The sequence below is a fragment of the Mirounga angustirostris genome, unplaced genomic scaffold, assembly GCF_029215605.1.
Source record: "Mirounga angustirostris isolate CCGP_5_RB_7025 unplaced genomic scaffold, mMirAng1.0.hap1 SCAF_12, whole genome shotgun sequence".
Lineage (NCBI taxonomy): Eukaryota > Metazoa > Chordata > Mammalia > Carnivora > Phocidae > Mirounga > Mirounga angustirostris.
Window position 1 is genome coordinate 92,459,263 of NW_026991720.1, and position 21,711 is coordinate 92,480,973.

The 21,711-nt window shown below is 41.0% G+C and overlaps 1 protein-coding gene across 3 annotated transcripts in view; it reads left to right on the plus strand.

The window, feature by feature from the left end:
• Positions 1–6,984: 6,984 nt before the first annotated feature.
• CDK13 (cyclin dependent kinase 13) overlaps positions 6,985–21,711 on the plus strand; it is a 123,328-nt gene continuing 108,601 nt past the window's right edge. For 2 of the 3 annotated variants that reach the window (XM_045864926.3, XM_045864927.3), the window contains exon 1: positions 6,985–9,173. In XM_045864926.3, the coding sequence (XP_045720882.1) occupies positions 7,960–9,173 (1,214 nt within the window). In that variant the 5' untranslated portion in view covers positions 6,985–7,959. The remainder of the gene's footprint in view (positions 9,174–21,711) is intronic. The other variant, XM_045864928.3, reaches the window with a different exon arrangement.

The window sequence follows — 21,711 nt, forward strand, 5'->3', positions numbered from 1 at the left end:
TAATCTTAAAAAAAAGAATACATTTTCCACTAACATTCCAATTTCACATTATTGTTTATGTGGCTGTAGACAACTTAAATCTCTTTGAGCTGTACTGCCCTTAACTGTTAAATGGGAATAATACTGTCTACCTTGGGGAGCCTGACTGGCTGAGGCCACAGAGCATGCAACTCTTGATCTTGGGGTTGTAAGTCTGAGCCCCACATTGGGTGTAGAGATTAACTAAAACAAAAGAAAAAAATAGTGTCTACTTTGTAATTTGGGTGACAATTAAAAGACAGAAACTAAGGCTTATTTTGGCATAATGTTTTCAAAGTTCATCCATGCTGTAGCATGCATCAGAAATCCATTCCTATTTATTGCTGACAAGTACTATATTGTATGACTTTGTCACATGTTGTTTATCTGTTCATCTACTGATGGACATTTGGGCTTTTTCTACTTTTGGCTATTATGCATTATGCTGCTATAAACATTCATGTACAAGTTTTTCCATGGAGATATGTTTTCACAACTCATAGGTATATACTTAGGGGCAGCATTGCTGGGTCACATTGAAATTCTGTGTTTGACATTTTGAGGAACTGCCAAACTGTTTTCCAAAGCAGCTGTACCATTTTTACATTCTTACCAGCAATGTATGAGGGTTCCATTTTCTTCACATTTTTCAACAAAACTTGTCTATTGATTATAGCCGTCCTGGTGTTTGAAGTGGTATCTCATTGTGGTTTTTATCTGAATTTCCCTAATTGCTAATGATGTTGAGCATCTTTTCATGTCCCAAATCATTGCAAATATTGCACCAGGACAGGCATGAAACATGGTTTAATTGCTGGCATCATCTGACCTGTTGGTAATGGGCCTCTGAACCATGTGAGAGATGAGCATGGCAGCAGCACATCTATTACTTCGGACTTTTACCAGTGAAATTCACCTTAAAATTTTATCACAAATACTATGTTTTTCTGAAATACATTACCTCTCTCTCTCTCCCGAGGCTTCTTTAAGAACAAAGTGATGAGTGATGTATGGATTAAAATCAAGAGCATCAAATAAATAAATAAATAAATAAATAAATAAATAAATAAATAAATAATAAAATCAAGAGCATCACTGAACTTCACCTTCTTTCCAACAAATTCCCCAAAAACTCCTTGTCCCCATACCCTTTGTATTCCCAATTCCTTTCTTAGTGAATGTAGAACTTAATCCCCAAAGCCCTGGTATAAACCCCAGGGTTCTCTTCCCATAGCTCTCCCCTCTCTTCTTTCCCCATTCCTGGGAAGGGGCAGGCACCTCAGTTTGCATGCATGGGGGAGCCCAGAGGGTGAGAGACACACAGGGAAAGGGTTTACCCTCAGGGAAAGGGATGGAGTGAGGGACTTAGCCTGGGATACCAAAATCAGGCCCTGGTGCTATAGAAAAGTATTCTGGTGCCCCTGAGATAGGAGACCTGCAGCCTCAAAATCCTCTCATCCCGAATAGTCACTGCTAAATTGTTTGCTCTTCTGGTGAGTGCCACAGAGCCCTGCTTGGCCCATGTCTTCTCAAGCCCGAGCTGCTGGGCAATGTGGCTGATCTGCTCCTGTATGGGTTTCAGGCACTTATTTTGAGATGGAGTCTGAGGCTATATTTAGAATGTGCAGGAAGGAGTGCTATCATTAATTAATGATACCCATCATGGAAGTGGGATGAACATGGGTCACACTGCAATATTTAGGAATTTAGTTTGGCTTTAATAAAATTGGAAAAAGCAGTGGCTTAAACATATTACCAGCTTTATGTCTTTTTTGTCCAGGGTTGGTTTGACACATGCACAGTATCCTCAGGGAGACAAGCCCCTCTGGCCTCCCTTCACCTAGTAATCCTTAGCACATGCTTGTCCCTTTGTAGTCACAAGATGGCTGCTCAAACTCCAGTATTTCATTTGAATTCCAGACATAGAGAAAAGTAAGGGTGAAGGGCAAAAGGCACAGGGCAGTTAAATTTGCCTTCCATTTTAAGAAGCATTTACAGAAGGCTCATTCAACAACTTCCACTCACATTTCATTGGCCAGAACTGCATAATATGTTTATGTCCTTCATCTGCAAGGAGTGCTGGGAGATGTAGTTTTTAGCTAGGCATATTTATACCCCCTGCAAAACCAGGGTTCTGTTACTTATGATCAGGGAGAATCCATATTAGGAAGGCCTCTAGCAGTTTAGTCCACCATTCCTCTTCTATAAATAGGTACTCTTCAGCTTTATTGAACCAGGAAGAACTTTATTGCTCCCCCCCCCCCCCGCCCCCCCAACTCCACATGTGCTCACACACAGAGGCAGCATTGGTCTTCTGCAAAGGATTGATACCCAGTATGGGCTCTGAACTGTGTGAAAGATGAGCATGGGAGAGGCACATCTTTAATTTCTGAGTTTTACTAGTGAAATTGATCTTAAAAGTTTATCATAAATTTTGTGTTTATTAGGGAATTTATTATTATACTTGTGTTCAATATAAATCTCAGTACTGATATCACTGTGAAACATCTTGTAATTCTTTTTTTTTTTAGAGAGGGAGGAGCCAAGAGAGAGGGAGAGAGAGAATCCCAAGCTGACTCCATGACCAGGGAGGAGCCCAGTCTAACCCATGAGATCATGACCTGAGCCAAAATCAAAAGTCAGACACTTAACCAGCTGAGCCACCCAGGTACCCCAGAAACACCTTGTAATTCTTAAAAGACTGGACTATGAAGCTAGATAGATTTGGGTTAGGATCCCAGATTCATATTTACTAGCAATGTACTTTGGGCAAGACATTTAATCTATTGATGCATCGGTTTCCTCATTTGTAAACTGTGGATAATAATTTTTACAAGTAGGATGATAAGATAATTTAAGTCCAAACTGGAAAACTTTAATATGATGGAAAGGGGATAATATTAACAATTATGCTTGATTGTTGCATAATTCTGCATAAGCCCAGGATTATGGTCACTGTACTTCTAGGTACTGATGAGAGGATTAAATGAGAAAATAGAGCACTTAGCACAGAGCCTGATACAGAGCAAGTGCTCAGTAAATTCTAGCCACTACATTTTTATTATTAAATTGAGAAGTTCCATTGTTTCAGCTTTTCTAACAATAATAAGCTGATAACCTTCCTTATGATAAAGAATAGTGGGCTGACATAAAAAGAGCTTAATTTTTTTCAAGGTGGAGAAAAACCTAATTGAAAGTCAAACAACCAAACTCTTCCAGAGGAGGAACAGTGTTGAAAGACACTGCAGAAATCATTAGAAGGGGGCACCTGGGTGGCTCAGCCGTTAAGCGTCTGCCTTCAGCTCAGGTCATGATCCCAGAGTCCTGGGATCGAGCCCCGCATGGAGCCCCGCATGGAGCCCCGCATGGAGCCCCGCATGGAGCCCCGCATGGAGCCCCGCATCGGGCTCCCTGCTCTGCGGGAAGCCTGCTTCCCCCTTCCACTCCCCCTGCTTGTGTTCCCTCTCTGTGTCTCTCTCTGTCAAATAAATAAATAAAGTCTTAAAAAAAAAAAAAAGAAATCATTAGAAGCACGAAGCAGAGAATCAGAATTTTAATGATTTTGTATACTATTTCTCAAAGGCTTTGGTCTGAAGATCGCTTTATACTCTTAAAATATTTTGAGGACCACAAAGAGTTTCATTTATGTGAGTTATATCTATTGATATTAAAAGCGGAGAAAATTAAAAAGTATTCATTCAAAATAACAATAACCCCATCATATATTAACACAGCGAACACTTAACTATCTTTACAACAAAACAAAAACGAGAGGATTAATGTTTCTGCAAATCTCTTTATTGACTGGTTTAATAGAACTGAAACTGATTCTCACTTCCGCCTCCTTATGCAATTTGTTGCAATACGTTGTTTTGGTGAAAATATATGAACGAGATAGGTCCTTGGAAAAGAGAGGGAATATTTTAATAGCCTTTCCAGACATCTGTGGTTATTCTTTGATACTACACCAAAACTCCACAGTAGTTTTTTAAAGGTTAGTTGTAAAGTGGAATCTGAAATCCTATCAATGAACTTTTTGTACTGTTATATCAAAGCACATTGGTCACTCTTGCGCTTTGAATGAATGTTTTACTCATGATTTTATAACATCATCCATTAGTCATTTGGAGAGTATTAGTTCATTGAGTTACGCAGAGATTCCAAATGTTTACACATTTGAGAAACCTAATACCGTATAACATTCTAGAAAACATATGAACACACAAACACACATTCCATTAGCCATCAGAATGATGATGTCATGTTGTCTCTGGAAAACTCCATTGTACATTCATGAAACGAGAGTAATAAAGACAAATCATGTCTTATTATGAAAATAGTTTTGACAGCATGAGTCACTGAATAGGTTTTAGTCTCAAGCCACACTTTAAGAACAGCTGATATGGTATGGTATGACCGTTAGATAAGTAAAGAAAGCAAAAAACTTACCACCTGCCTTTTTTTCTTTTAAAATCAGAAGGCAATAGATTATACCACACAAACATCAAGATACTAAAATATAGTCCCAAGTGGCAATTTCAAATCTTTTTATATGAATACAAGTAGACAAGCTTATAGAAACAGATGGCTTCTAATTCAAAGGTCTTTCTCTTAAAACTTAAAAAGTTTTACTGTATTATTAGTATTTCAGTGTATGCAGGAAGGTATCTTTAAGGAGCTCACAATGCTTCATTTCTTCTCTTCTTTTCATTCTTCCCAAGATAGAATCTTTGCAGAAACATGTGGACTGCAAAACCCCACTAAAAATATTTTAGTACATCTTTTCTGTTTGCAACCTGGTCTGGAAGCTGCCCGTTTATTATGGGTCAAGGTTGTTTTTTTGTTTTTCTGCAAGTATAGATGACATTCTCAAGTGAAATTGGTTATAGATTTGAGAAACTGCTAAATAAACCTCTTATTTTGCTCTCTTCTGTTACTTCCACTCACATTTCATTGGCCAGAACTGCATAATATGTTTATGTCCTTCATCTGCAAGGAGTGCTGGGAGATGTAGTTTTTAGCTAGGCATATTTATACCCCCTGCAAAACCTTTTCAAACGCTTTTCAAAGTCCAATGATAGTAGAGGTTAATCCTATTTTTTGGAAAAAGCCACTTGCTAACTGGTCTTTAGCAGACTATAAGACCTTCACTCAGCAATACTACCAAGGAGAAATTTGTTTTAGGCACTCTGCCCCTTACTTTTCTTCTTTTTAAAAAATTTAATTATGTTAATCCCCATACATTACATCATTAGTTTTTGATGTAGTGTTCCAGGATTCATTGTTTGTGCATAACACCCAGTGCTCCATGCAGAATGTGCCCTCTTTAATACCCATCACCAGGCTAACCTATCCTCCCACCCCCCCTCAGAACCCTCAGTTTGTTTCTCAGAGTCCATAGTCTCTCATGGTTCGTCTCCCCCTCCGATTTTCCCCCCTTCATTTTTCCCTTCCTACTATCTTCTTCTTCTTCTTCTTCTTCTTCTTTTTTAACATATACTGTATTATTTGTTTCAGGGGTACAGGTCTGTGATTCAATTCTTACACAATTCACAGCGCTCACCATAGCACATGCACCTTGCCCCTTACTTTTCTATTCAGCTTCCCAGTGCCCTTACCACTTCCTGCTGGCTGCACACTAGGCCCCACTGTGTGGCCCACCCAGGTCTACCTTCCTGGGCAATGCTTTGCCGCCTCCTTTATCCTTCAGTAAACACACACCCTTTGTATTCATTCTTTCACTGAAGTCTGATTTTTAGCTTAGATTAGTCCAGTCTGAAATACAGTGTTAGTGGATGTCAAGCCAATTAAAAATATTTACACTAGGGCATCAATGATGGATGGATACCAAGTGTTTAGGAACTAAGAACCAACTGATGATCTGAAAAAATAAACTCGCAAAGGGGTTGCTATATGTAGTCATTGAGGGGACTGCTTAGCTTTTCTTTTCAAGCACATGAAAGCCACCTGGCTGGCTCAGTTGGTAAAGCACTGGACTCTTGACCTTCGGGTTTGAGCCCCATGTTCGGTGTAGAGATTACTTAAAAATAAAATCTCTAAAAAAAGCAAGATATTTCAAGCATATTCAGAGCCGATAACCCCTTTAAGTTTTAATTCAATTATCCTATAAGCCCAGTCTATCATTGAAAGGTAAATTTGGTAAGACAAGAAATGAGACGTGAAGTTACCGTATGGCTACAGTTTGGCGGTTCCACAGGTTTAGGTATCAAGGAGAAAGTGGGTGAAGTGCCGGAGGGCAGCCCTCACTTGAGCAAATATTTTGACTTCAAGCTGCTGGTAATAATTCTGGGATTTCCAGTAGTCCCTTTTGACGTTTCATTTACTCCCCGAATTAATTTAAGGCTTTTTTTAAAAAGTGAATTTCAGTGTTACTAAAGCTCGAGCCTGTGATTCCCAAGTGTGTTTTTAGGTTTAAGATGGGGCCTCGAACTTGGGCGTAGGTAAGACAGTTTAAACCAATGCCACCTCCGCCTTCTTTTGCGGGGTGCCCTCTTTTCTCCCTGGGGTTTGGCAGAGGGTACATGATGGGGCGACTACCCAGCCCAGAAGGCCCCTAACGGCATTACTGAGTCCCCAAATTCTTGCTGTTGCCGTGACCTTTCAACAGGCGGACGATGCAACGGCGCGTTGGACGCAACAGGCACGACTAGCGTGCCATCACTGCGACGGACTCAGGCGACAGCAGTGGGCGGTACACGAATCCTCTCCTTTCTTTAACCCTTCTTCACATATAGTCCCACCCTCACCGGAAGTGGAGCCGTTTCTGCGTTACGCCACTTCCGGCCCGCACGCCCGTCCCTGGCGGGAGCGAGCACGCTAATGCGCGGCAACTTTGTTCCCGCCTCCTTTGCCCCAACACCACTCACCTTCGGCTTTCTCGGAGCGTGACGTACGTGCGCGCCCCCGGCCTTGCGTCAGGGCCGAGGGGGAAAGGCCGAAAGAGCGAGGCGAGAAGGAGGGGTTGTGGAGGTTAGGGCCCAACCAGCAAGTCCCGTCGCCCTCCCTCCTCCTGACGAAGATCGGAGAGGGAAGGGGAGGAGCGAGCCGGGGCCGGCCGCGCACACCAGGAGCCTCCTCGTGGAGGGGGGGGGGGGAGCGGAGGAAAGGGGACCTCCGCCACCTCTGTTCGCGGCGGCGACGAAGGAAGAAGAAAGTCAGGGCCCGTACCCACCGCCACAGGCTCAGAAACTTCCCCCCCGCCGCCCCTATCTCCCCGGAAACAGCCCCCCGCCCAGCCCCGCACACTCGCTGCCCCAACCGTGAGCCGCAGCCCGGTCGCCCCCGCCTCGCCCCGCCCCGCCGCCCGTCCCTGCGGGCGGCAGAGTGCGCGAGGCCCTAGGCCGGGAGTTGTTGTCAGGCCCAGGCCACTTCCGAGGCGCCCGCCGTGTGTCGCCGCCACCACAGGAGGACGACGTCGACGCGGAGGAGGCGGCGGCGGCGGAGGCGTGTTGTTGTCTCGCCCACTCCCCTCCCCTGAACTCGCACCCAACGTCAGGGCGCGATGGAGTGAAGCGGAGACGAAGGTGGTACTTCCGCGTTGCGCTGCCCGAGCCGAGAGCGCGGCCGAGGCCGCTCCCCCACCCCCGGGGGCACTTGGAGGACTCCGGACTCCCCCGCAGGTCAGCGCCCGGCGCATCTGGTGTTTTTGCTACTGAGAATAGGACGACGAGCACGATCGCGAGCTCTGCCACCCGGATTCCTGCTTCCCTCAGGCCCGGAGGCCGCTGCATACCCGACTGTGACCTGGAACCCAGGGACCCGAGTCCTGACCCGGATTATCGTGGCGCGTCTTCTGGCCGGCCCTGGCGCTCGGTGTCCCTCCGCCGCCGCCGCAGTTCCCGTTTCCGGCGGGGGAGATGGCCAGGATCTGACCCGGGAGGAGGCCGCACCCGCGCCGCGCTCTGCGGCGGGCTCTAGGCGATGCCGAGCAGCTCGGACACGGCGCTGGGGGGAGGCGGGGGCCTGAGCTGGGCGGAGAAGAAGTTGGAGGAACGCCGCAAGCGGAGGCGATTCCTGTCCCCTCAGCAGCCGCCGCTGCTGTTGCCGCTCCTGCAGCCGCAGCTCCTGCAACCGCCGCCGCCCCCGCCGCCTCTGCTCTTCCTGGCTGCTCCCGGCACGGCCGCCGCCGCAGCCGCCGCCGCCGCGGCCTCCTCCTCTTGCTTCAGCCCGGGCCCCCCTCTGGAGGTCAAGCGGCTGGCGAGAGGCAAGAGGCGCGCAGGAGGGCGGCAGAAGCGGCGCCGCGGGCCCCGCGCCGGGCAGGAGGCGGAGAAGCGTCGGGTCTTCTCGCTGCCCCAGCCGCAGCAGGACGGCGGTGGCGGTGCTAGTAGCGGCGGGGGTGTGACCCCGCTGGTGGAATACGAGGATGTGAGCTCCCAGTCCGAGCAGGGGCTGCTGCTGGGGGGGGCCAGCGCGGCAACGGCGGCGACGGCTGCCGGGGGAACGGGGGGCAGCGGCGGGAGTCCGGCCTCCTCCTCCGGCACCCAGCGGCGCGGGGAGGGGTCGGAGCGCAGGCCCCGCCGGGACCGCCGCAGCAGCAGCGGGCGCAGCAAGGAGCGCCACCGCGAGCACCGGCGGCGGGACGGGCAGCGCGGCGGCAGCGAGGCCTCCAAGTCCCGCAGCCGCCACAGCCACAGCGGCGAGGAGCGGGCCGAGGCCGCCAAGAGCGGCAGCAGCAGCAGCAGCGGCGGCCGCCGGAAAAGCGCCTCGGCCACGTCTAGCAGCAGCAGCAGCCGCAAAGATCGAGACCTGAAGGCCCACCGGAGCCGGACTAAGTCGTGCAAGGAGCCGCCTTCGGCCTACAAGGAGCCGCCCAAGGCCTACCGGGAGGACAAGAGCGAGCCCAAGGCCTACAGGCGGCGGCAGCGGTCCCTGAGCCCGCTGGGAGGTCGGGACGACAGCCCGGTGTCCCACAGGGCCTCGCAGGGCCTGAGGAGCCGCAAGTCCCCCAGCCCGGCAGGAGGTGGCAGCAGCCCGTACTCTCGGCGGCTGCCGCGCTCCCCGAGCCCTTACAGCCGCCGCCGCTCCCCCAGCTACAGCCGCCACAGCTCCTACGAGCGGGGCGGCGACGTGTCCCCCAGCCCCTACAGCAGCAGCAGTTGGCGCCGCTCCCGGAGCCCCTACAGCCCCGTGATCAGGTGAGTCCGCCCCCCTCCCCCCCGGTGCGTTCGTCTGCTGCTGCGCGGGCCAGATCCCCAGGAGGCAGGGAAAGTGGTGACTGGCCTCTTCGGAGCCACCGAAGTCTGCAGCCGGCACTGGAAAACCCAACTTCGGGCCGGGCTTCAAGCGGGCGAGGCGTTTGCGCGCGCCCGTGACACCTTTCAGTGGGTTGGAGGGACAAAGCAACAGGTCCTGCAGACTTGTTCTCCTCCCTCTGGCCGGGAAAGATTTCGAAGGAAGAGTTCAAAGTTTTAAACTTGTTGCATTAACCTGTTAACAGATTTCTCTCAACTGCTCTTTGCATTTCCAGCAATTTTCTTTGGGTAAACCTAGAGGTGGTTTAATTTGTCATGATTTGAAAGCTCTCTGAAGAGGTTTCATCTTTGGAGACTTAGGAACGGACCCACATACTGTAAAGGAGAATCGGAATCGCTTGCTGATGTCAGAGTTAGATATGGATTGCCAGTGTTGCTGGTGGTGAATACAGCGATGGAAAAATGTGCAGCTTTTCTGTGAAGTTTATTCTTTTAATATGTGACAGAAGCTTATGTGGAAACTTAAGAGTTCTCAATTCTCAAGGAAGATGCCCTTTTTGTGATATTCTTCTGCGGAATGATTTGTTGAGTGTTGGGGAAAAAAAAAAAGACAAGATTGTGGTTTCACTGTTGGTTTGTGATGACACCCAGTTGCTAATAACGTATAATTAATTGGTGTAGCCAAGTGAATGGTCTAGTACATCCTTACGGTATCGCACTGTTTACTGTTATATTAAATTACATTTAAAGGTTAGTTATATTTTTAAATATCAACGGTCTTTGTTCAGAAACCTTTAAAAGGTATAATTTAATCTGGTGAAATTGGAGTAAATCTTTTATGTGGTTGTTACACCTTGCTTGTTACATGATTCTGTTCTTCAGGAAAAGTGTGAACATTGATCTTTGCCCACCTCTTAAGCAAAACGAACTAAAAATAACTTTCGAATATTTTGCAGGTTCTGTTCCTTGAGCTGTCTGGAAATTCTAGGCCTTATCGTTTAGGGTATTAAAAAATGACGTTTTCGTTGGTTGTGGTTTTCCTATTGGTCTTAGTTTTCAGTAATGCCAAGTGGATGCAAGTACCTCTAAGTAGATTATGTTGAATCTCAATGCATATACTTGTAAAATTAGCAGATCTCTTTGAAGTGTCAGCCTAGTAAATACTTGTCAAGATGGGATTCAAGTAGAGATCTGGGTGTGAGTTTGTCCTTAAATGAAAGCAGCTGTACAAATCTCTTCATTCTTACAGTTTTCAAGCACACTTAAAATGCTAGTTGATGCTTTAAGCAAAGGTCTATCAACACTGAAAATTCATTTCCCCAAATTTAGCCTTCATACCTTGTAAAGACCTTGCATTTTACTTTTAGTTAAAATATTTTGGGTTTGCCAGAAGGTTTGCATTTTTGTTATTGTTGCTTGTTTGTTTTTTGCAGCTGACACTGTTTTTGAAAACTGATTAGGTTAAGTTTCAGGACTTCAGATAGCAACTTTGAGTGTATGATGCAATTTTAAGAATACAGTTTGTGTTATCTGAATTTTTAGTTGCTGGATACTTCAGCAAGGTCCTGTCCTTAATAGTGCTATGTATTTTATGTATATATTTCGTGGAGTAGTGGTATGTATGATTAGTATTATTCGTATGTAGCAAATATTTACACAGCACATCACATGCTAGTTACTGTTCTAGGGACTGGAATAGATCAATGAAGGAAGATGAGGTCCTTGCCCTCATGAAGCTTGCATTCTAGAGGACCATTCGTTGCTGAATCTTTTCATGGTTTTTACACTGACCAAACTGGTATTTCTAAAGGATTGGATTTGGACGAAGCTTTAGAGTATCTTGGCCAACATTCCAGACAGCTGTCCATTTGGTGTGTGCCTGAATACATCTAGACATGGAAAGACATTACTTTGAGACAGCCTGTTCCATTAGATTTGGGACTTGAGTTCTAGACCTGCTTTGCCCAGTATCTTAGCAAGACCCTCCCTTGGGAACTCAGTTTCCTTAAACTATAACAGAGAAATACTTGTGGGTTTTTTTTGTATTATTTCAAGGATTACGTGGAAATTCATGTTTTGTAAAGTATGGAAAGAAATACTGTAGATTATTATGGAAATGTAATGTGGTTGAATTATTACTGAATAGTTTGAATTATTGGAACTCTTCACACTGAAACAGAAATTTACCTCCATATTAACTTTCGACCCATTGCTTCAAGTTTAACCAGAGCAAACTTGTATGCTGCTACCTCTTTCAAATGTAAGACACTTGCCATGTCTTCTGAGTCTTCTCTGGGCCAAAAACTTCATTTGTCATGAAGTATGGTTTTCAGATTTTTCACATTACATCTGGTTTGTCAACTGTCCTTAAAATATGGGGCCCAGAATTTACACCTAACATTGTTGATTGGAAAAATTTAAGATTTTTAAATACAGAAAATGTGTTATTACTGTTTAGGAACAATTAATTGAACTCATTTGTCCAGTTTAACGCAAAAAGTTTTACTTACTTTTAGAGTTTAGTAATGTTTTAAGTGGCCCATGTTATTTAATGAATAGACTGCTAGATTGTGAGCTCTGTTAAGGCAGCTATACTGTCTTAACCGACCGTTGTATTATTAGTGTTCAGCATAGTATTTGGCACAAGTCGTCGCTTAATAATTGTTGAATGGGTAAATGAAGAGATGATGGAGTTTACTGAGCCTATGAAATATTGTGGGCCTAGATTGCATAAGTATTTAATAGAGACCATGTGTAAGAAAGCAGTATAATCTTTTACCAGCCCACATGGACCTTCTGTATTAATGAATTGTCAGTGTAGATATTTTAAGGAGTTGCATGAAAATAGTATTCAAACCACAGTATGAAGGGGTTTTTTTTGGTGTTAGTTCCTAGAGTAAATCCTCTCCTGTTGACTTTTAATTCACTGTCTGCTCTAGGCCTTTGTCTTCTGTTCATGCTTTTCTTTTCATCAGTCCCTCCTTAGCTTTACATTTCTTCTATATAACCAGTTTACCTTATTTTCTTTACTCTTTGACTATTGGGGTGTGGGAAGTCACATAATATTGCTGACTGACCCTATAATGTGAGAGTGTAGTAGAGGTGTTTTTAAAGGGAGGGAATGGTATTGACGTTTGGGTTTTACTATGTGTCAGGTATTGATAAATACTTAACAACATATGTTCATCCCCTACATTTCTGTTCATAGATTGGGAAACTGAAGCTCTGAAAAGTTAAGTGATTTGTTCCAAGGTCAGCTTGGATTCAAACCCTGTGCTGATTGAAGTAACGTGCACTTGATATTGGGTATTGATACTGTCAGGGCATTCGAGGGAGCTGACCGCCTCGTGTAGTGATCTGTTTTGCTAAAATTCATCTCCTCTTAGGGTATTTATGCATCGATCCCTCCCCCCCCCCCCCCCCCACCGTTCTTTGCAGCTTTTTCAGGATTGTAGAAAACAAATTCTTTTAGAGATTCTTTTGGCTCATTAACTTGTAGCTTTTATGATATGAGTCTAAAAACATTCCTTGAAGACTTTATACTTAGTTATTGACAGTTGGGTTTTTTTTGCAGTGGGATAGCTTGATCTGAAGTCACTCACGTCAGATCAGTTACAATCAGGACAATAAATTGTTACATATACCTTTAATTGGTTCTGTCTCTGAACTTGTGGAGATTCTATTCCTCTGAGAGGCAGCAGAAGCCTTAGTTACGGAATAGTATAGAGACCCTGGGAATCTAAAGATGGGTGACCAGTAGGTGTAAATAAGTGAAGTTACTAGTATTTACTTGTGTATGATATGGGGTACCTCTGCCATGGTTTATTTAGTGTAATTGTCCTAAAAACTGTGTTCAGGAATATATAGAATGAAGACGTTTCAGAATAATAAAAAAGCTCGTGTTAACTCATAAAATGCTACTGATTTGATTTGTACTTAATAGAAATAAATCATGAGTATCCTTAGATGAATGTCATGCTTAAAATGCTTTTTAAAAATGTCAGATATATAGGATACTAGAATAAATGCAGAAACACTTAGAAAGGAATGGAAATTTAGGTGGTCTTAGGTCTCCAAACCTGTAATCACCTATTTCATTCTCAAGATGGCCTTGTGTTTTGCTCCTTCTCTGACCAAACTTTACCCAGCATTTACATCTACACAGTTTTTTATCATGTATTTGTTCTAACACTAATATTTATCCCATTTCCATTTTCAGCTCCTCAGTTCAGGCCTTTGTTTTTAATCGGACTTCCTGTTACCATGCTTTTCTTCTCAGTTCATTCTTTTTCAGGAGAATTTTTTTAAAGTCTTGGTCAGATGGTGTCACTTCCATTATATAGAATTAAGCCCAGACTTTTCAGTGCATTGTCAGGTAATGCCTTTTATGATCTGGCTCCATTCTATCAAAATTCTATTTTCAGAAAAACTTTTATTTCTCTATATTTGTACTCTTGCTGTTCTTTTACCTCGAAATGCCCTTCCTACCCTCCCTTCTCTGCTTTGGGCTTTGCATTCAAAACCAAGCTCCAATTCAACCACCTTGAGATCTTGCTCCATTCATGGAGAAAAAGTTCATTCTTATATTCCTATGGCACTTTGCTTTATCTTTGTAATAGAGCTTTAAAAAAATTCTATTTAATATTCTGATTATTTGGCTGGCTACATTTGTATTTTCTCTACTAGACTGTAAGCTCCTGGAGGACAAATTTTAACATGTATTTATTAGTGGTTGAATTAATTTAAATAGCATTTTTCTCCACAGATTAATGCAACCAACTATGCAGATTGCAGTTGCGTCTCTAAACTTACTTGCTATTTTGGTTTACACGTACTCTAGGATGGGTGAAGTGATTATTTTGTAAGGAGAGAATTTAAGAACCTCCTCTTTCCAGCTGCTGCTTTACTTCATTGAATTGAGGATGCTGGGAGTCACTTTTAGTGTGAATATAGAATAAATTCAGACCTAGTGTTTATATTTGCACTCTGCTATACTAATCAAGATGAGTGATCTGTTTTTCTTGGTGAAAATTTTCTGAACAAACTGTACACCAAGCTTTATTTCCTAACTCTGAAAAATTGTAGCTGTTTCTGAAAAATCAGTGGAAAATTAATATTGCTTAATATTCACATTTTAGATCATTTTAATCTCTTCTGTACTTTTTCTATGAATACCACTTAAATTTTATTGTTGTTATTTTTGCTTTTTCTTGGATTTGTTTTATAGGTAGATATTTATAAGCTTTAAGGTGGATGTTAGAAAGAAAAGTATCAGGCTAGATACAGAAGTATTACTTGTTTGCGGTGATTTTTGTTCCTTGAATTTCCACACATCTCAATTGTGAGAGAATCTAGTTTTCTTAGTATATTTGGAAAACAAAATGAATGTAGATTAGAAGATTAAAAACTGGAATTTATTTATTTTTATTTAAATTCCAGTTAACATACAGTGTAATATTGTTTCAGGTGTACAATACAGTGATTCAGTGCTTCCCTACAACACCGGGTGCTCATCACAACAAGTGTGCTCTAATCCTCATCACCTATTTAGCCCATCCCCCGAACCCCCTACCTCTGGTAACCATGTTTGTTCACTGTAGTTAAGAGTTTCTTGGCTTGCCCCCCCTCTTTCTCTTTTTTTCCCTTTGCTTTTTTAAAAATTGGAATTTATAAAATGAAAATGAAAAAGGTAGTGAGAGGAACTGAAAACTGAAAGTAGTTAATGGGCTGCTTCCCTCCCCACTTTTCTGTTTCTGCATTTTCAGTTGCATAGGGGCACTTTCACTGAGATATTTTATTGACTCACCAAACTTATTTAACATTAAATTAATTAGTTCACCTTTCTTGGAGTCATTCCTTTTTCTGATACTGCTCTTCATTATTTTTCACCTGTTTACAAAGATACTACAGGCCCAAGGTGGAAGTTTTCAGTTAGTACAGAAGAGTGTGAGAGATTAAAAGGCCTCCTGAATCCAACCACCTGAGATGATCATCTTTGACGTTTTGAAAAACATTCTTCTAGATTCTTCTCTGCATGTATGCATTAGGGACCAAAGATTTTATGTAAATCTTGGGAATTATGGGAACATATTACAGTGCTACTTTGTATGCCATGCTCTGTAGTATGTTCTTGTTGGCTTCTGGTATTTTTTTGTATGGATGTACTGTAACTTGTTTGGCCAAGTCCATTTTGCTAGACTCTTAGTTTTTTATTTTTAAAATTTTTGAGATGTGTATGTATCTACTGCAAATAGTTGGTGTGCGCATTTGTCCCATTATCTCCTATATATTGGATTTCTTGGAGGTAAAATTGTTGGGTCAAAAATGGTATACACATTTGTAGTTTTGATACAGTGTCATATTGCCCTTCAGAAGGCTTTTACCAATTTTTGTTTCCCAACAGTGTGCCAGTGCTCATCTCCTCAGTCCCACCATCACTTAGAGTTGTCAAATTTGCCATTTTTTTCATTTGCATTTCTTTAATAAGACTGAATTTATTTTAATCTGTTTATTGAATGTTTTAATTTTTTGATTCATTTCTGTTATTAATTTATAAGAGCTTTCAGTGTGTTAGAGGTATTAACTGTTTTTGTGACATAACAAATAGATTTCATGAGTTTGTCTTTTGTTTTTTAACATTGTTTACATAATGTTTTGGTTTTTTTGTTTTGTTTTTAAAGATTTCTTATTTATTTACTTGAGACGGAGAGAGACGGCACAGAGGGAGAGGGAAAAGCAGACTCCCCACTGAGCAGGGAGACCGATGGTGGTCTCCAATCCAGGATCATGACCTGAGCGGAAGGCAGACCCTTAACTGACTGAGCCACCCAGGCGCCCCAAAATGTTCTAAGAACTCTTAACTTATGCCTATGTTCATGTGTTTTAAGTGATAGTAGTTGCTCCCAGGCACCCAGTGCCAAAACTTTAGTAATACTTCATCTCTTCTCTTTCCACAGTTCTTGTGAATTGCTTGTTCTATTGGTCCTTTTGCAGTGGTCTTTATCTATTCTCCTTTATGTTTTTACTGTTGGGTCTGATTGCTTTGGGTTTTTCCTCTTCAGGCCTCTCCTGTTTTCTGTTTCAAATTAATCTTAAAATACCACTTTGATTCTATCAATTTTCTATAAAACATACTTAGAGAATCAAATTCTTGAACTGGGCACTTAAGATTCCTTACCTGAGATGGACCCAAACTACGCTTATTTCTCTGTGTGTGTGTGTGTGTGTGTGTATGCATGCTGATCACAGTACAAACTGGACTCCTTACTATTTTAAAAACGTGGAATTGCAGGTCCCCTGCACTTTAGTTTATGCCCTTCTCTCAACTGGCTAATCCTGCTTGGCCATTCTTCCAGCCATAGTTGAGGTGTCATCTTCATTAATCTCATCCAGAAGTGATTTCTCATATTCAGGCTTGCATTAATTTGAGTTGTCGGCCCCCCTTCCTCCCCAGTATATTGGACATGTTTCATTCATTCATTAAAACAGTTGTATTAAGGTATAACTTACCAATTTTAAATATATATTTATTCATTTTTTAAATTTTATTATGTTAGTCACCATACAATACATCATTGCTTTTGGATGTGGTGATCCACGATCCATTGTTTTCGTATAGCACCCAGTGCTCCATGCAGTACGTGCCCTCCTTAAGACCCATCACCGGGCTAACCATTCCCCCCTCCCTTGAATATACATTTAAATGGCTTTTGACAAATATACTTGTGTAACCACTACCACAGTCACGATAACATTACCCTAAAACGTTTCCTGTGGCCCCTTTGTAGTTTGTCCCCTACTCTACCTGTAGTCCTTGACAACTGCTACTCTGCTTTCTGTCACATTTGTTTTACCTTTCTTAAACTTCTTATCAGTAATATGGTATGTAAGCTTTGGTGTGTGCTTTTCACTTAGATTCATCGATGTTATTGCATGTTTGAGTGGTTTCTTCGTTTTTGCTGAGTAGTATTCCATTTCCTTATACATTCCATGGATATACAGTAATTTGCTTGTCATTACCCAGTTAATGAGTATTTGAGTTGTTTCCAGTTTTGGGTTATTATAAACGAAGCTGCTGTGACCATTTGAATATATTTCTTTTGTTTTTATTTCTCATGAGTAAATTAGGAGTGGGATTGCTGTGTTGTATAGTAAGTGAATTTTTGACTTTATAAGCAGCCTGTTTTCCAAAATGGTACCATTTTGCATTCTAGTCAACAGTATATGACCATTCCAGTAGCTCCACGTCCTCACTAAGACTTCAGTTTTTGTCAGTCTTTGTTCTTAGCTGTTCTGGTGAATGTGTAGTGGTACATCATTATGGTTTTATTTGCAAATGCCTGATGATTAATAATGTTAAGCATCTTTCCATATGCTTGTTTGCTCTTCATACCTTTTGTGAAGTGTCTTAAAATGTTTTGTCCATATTCTTTATGAATTGGGTTATTTGTTTCATTGAATTTTAAGAGTTCTGTACATATTCTAGATACAAGTTCTTTGTCAGATACAAATATTTTGCAAATGATTCTTCTCATTGTGTGGCTTGCCTTTCCTTAACAGTAACTTTGAAGAGCAGAATTTGATGAAGTCCAATATAGCAATTTTTTTTCTTTTATGATTTTGTGTATTTTGTGCCACCCCAAAACTCATGGTCACAAAGATTTCCTTTTTGGTTTTATAATACACATCTTTAATTTATCACAGTCTACCTTCATGTATAATATAATATGACAAGAGTATGCCTACATTTTTTTTCTTCTCTTATGTACCATTCTTGTCATATGTCTTGTTTCTATATATATATATATAACTTATGTATGTTATTTATAGACATGAAATTAAAAAATGAGAAAAATCATTTATATCTGATATGCTTTAATTTATACCTTTTCAAACACTTCTCATTCCTTTATGTAGATCTAAGTTTTGAAGTAGTATTTTCCTCTAGTGAGAGAAGTGGCTTTCCATATTTCTCATAATGCAGATCTGCTGTTTCATTTGTCTGGAAAAAGTCTCCATTTTGAAAGATATTTTTGCTGGGTATGGAATTCTACATGGACTTTTTCCCCCCCCTCCTTAGTACTTTGACTTATTCCGCTTCTGTCTTGTGTAGTTTGATGAAAATTTACATAATATTTTGTTTTTGCTTCAGCCACTGGATTGTAAGTCCCATGGGGTTCTTTTTTAATCTTAGTGTCTCTTAAGCACTAACCACAGCATGTGATAGGAAATAGATAGCCAACAAATGATGTTAAATTGATTTGTATAAGAAAATATCCAGCACCTTAGACTTTGGAAAAAAAAAAATCCTTCTGATATTAATAGGGTCTAATTTTGCTTATGAATAATGACTAGAGCTTATGAATAATGAATAATTAATAGGGTCTAATTTTGCTTATGAATAATGACTAGAGCATTTGTAATGACTAGAGCTGGACCAATCAAAAGAATGTGCCTTTGTGCAGATCACGTATTAAACCTTCCCTCTACTCTTCTTACCATCTTTCTTTTTTTCTCTCTTCAAAAACACATATCAGGCTGTGGCTCAGTGAAACATGAAGACAAACACAGCTCATGTGCTCAGTGGACTAGAACTTGTTTGCCTAAGAAAGTCCGCAAAAAGTCAGTCATGGCTCTTTTATTTTCTTAACTTCTGGTGTTTCATAAGGAACATAAAGGAAATAAACACAAACATTTTGGTTTTATGTTATTTAATTTTTCTAGTTTTTAAAATAACATATTTTTTGAGATATAATTCACCTACCATGCAGTGTACTCTAATTTTAACTGGTACAGTCAGTGGCCTTTAGTATATTCAGTTGTGCAGCCATCACCACTAATTTTAGAACATTTTAATCACCTCAAAAAGAAACTTAGGGCCTGTTAGTAGTCAGTCCCCATTCTCACCTCTGCACGTCTCTGGCAACCACCAATCTACTTTCTATCTCTATGGATTTGTCTATGTTGGACATTTCATATAAATGGGATCATATGATTCATGGCTTTTTATGACTGACTAAATTCATTTAAGCATACTGTTTTTAAGGTTCATCTATGTTGTAGCATGTATCATCAGTAATTTCTTCTTAGGTCAAACTAGTATTCCATTGTATGAATATTCCACATTTTATTTTCAGTTGATGGACATTTCAGTTGTTTTCAGTTTTTGACTATTACGAATTATGCTTCCATGAACACTTGTGTTTAGTTTTGCATGAGATTTTTTTTTTTCATGAGATACGTTTTTATTTCTCTTGGGTATTTATCTAGGAGTGCAATTTCTGGGTCATGTGCTAATTCTGTGTTTAACATTTTAAGGAATTGCCAACCTGTTTTCCTCAGTGGCTGCATCACTTTTATATTCCAACCAGCAATATATGAGGGTTTCAATTTCTCCATATCCTTGGCAGTTGTTGTCTTTTTATTATATTTGTTCTCATATCTCCCCTACTTTTGATTTGCATTTCCCTAGTGACTAATGATATTGGGCATCTTTTCATATGTTTATTGGACATTTATATATCTTTGTTTTGAAAATGTTTATTCAGATCCTTCACCTATTTTAAAAAATTGGGGTTTCTTGTTGTTGAATCTCTAGAGTTCTTTATATATTTTGGTTACTAATATGCCTGTGTTGTTTCTTCTAGAAAGAAGAACTCTTGTTTTCGGGAGAGTCAGTTTTAATTTAGTGCAAAAAAAAAAAAAAAGGACTCTTCCCTAGGTAACTTGTTGTAACCACTTAGGTCATTCTAACAGTGTAAACTTTGGACAAGTCATTTAGCTTTTGAGTCATTGTCTGTGGACCCATAAGAAGGAAAAAAAGAAGGAAAGAATTCCTAGGGTGAAGTGTTAACAGAACAACCAAAAGACTCCTATCTGGTTGGCAGATCTTCTGTCTTGGGTTGACTGGGTAGATATCCACTATAAAGGAAAAAGCAAAGACTAGAAATTATACAGATGTGGATTTAGGTACTCATTCTGGTGCTTTTATAGCAGAGCACTGTTAAGCAGCTCACTTATCCTTTTTGAGCTCTGGTCTTTCTACTTGTAAAATGGGAGGAATGATGCCAACCTAGTTAAAAAAATCTGGGAACAACCTAAGTACAGTGAATAGGGGAGCAGTTAAACTATGGTACAGATACATGATTTGCAAAAATTTTTTCCCATTGTATCACTTTGTTGACATCCATTAGTGCACAGAAATTTTTAGTTTTGATGAAGTCCAGTTTATTTTTTCTTTTGTTGCTTATGCTTTGATGTCATATCTAAGAAGACTTTGCCTAATCGAACATCACAAAGATTTATTCCTATATTTTCTTCTAAGAGTTTTATAGTTTTAGCTTTTACATTTCGGTCTTTGATCTATTTTGAGTTAATTTTTGTGTATGGTGAGAGAAAGTGGTCCAACTTCATCCTTTTGTATGGAAAGCCATTTGTGCCAACATCATTTGTTAAAGAAACTATTCTTTCTCCATTGAATTTTATTGGCATCCTTTTTGAAAAGTCACTGACGATAAATGTGAGGGCTTATTTCTGGGCTGTCAGTTCTAGTCCATTGATTTACATGTCCACCCTCTGCCGGTATCATACAGTCTTGATTATTCTAATTTTGAAATCAGGAAGTGCAAGTCTTTCAGCTTTGTTCTTTTACATTGCTTTGATCTTTTCCCCCTTTTTATGGAGGGGGAGAGGGGTCCTTTGCATTTCCACATGAATTTTAGGATCAGCTTGCCAAATTGTGCAAAAAGGCAGCTTGGATTTGCATTGCGATTGCACTAAATCTGGAGATCAACTTGGGAGTATTGCTATCTTAATGGTAAGTCATCAAATATGTGAATATGAAATGTCTTTCCATTTATTTATGTTCCCTCAATATTTTCATTGGTAATTTGAAGTTTTGAGGGTACAGTCCTTGAACTTTTTTTTTGGTTAGATTTATTCCTAAGTATACGTTTTAAGGCTGTTGTAATGGGAATTGTTTTTTTAATTTCATTTAATTATCCATTGCTAGTGTATGGAACTGCAATAGATTTCTCTATATTGATCAAGTGTCCTGCCATCTTGTTTACTTGCTTATTAGTTCTAATAGTTTTTAGTTGATTTCTTAGGATTTTCTATGTACAAGATTATGTCATCTGCAAATAGATAGTTTTACACCACCCCTGCCCGCCCCCAGTCTGGATTCCTTTTATTTATTTTTTCTTGCCTAATTACAGTGGCTAGAATCTCAAGTACGGTGTTAATTAGAGGTGGCAAAATTGGACTTCCTTGTTTTGATCCTGATCCTATAGGGAAAGCATTTTAGTCTTTTTTCCACAAAATGATGTTGGCTGTGAATTTTTTATAAATGCCTACTTTTATTTTTGGTTTAAAATTGTTTCCATCAGGGTCTAATTTTTGGTATCAAAAAAAAAAATTCTAGATGCTTTGGTTGAGCCTAATACATGAACTGGTGTAATTATTCATTACTGTCCCTAGGTCT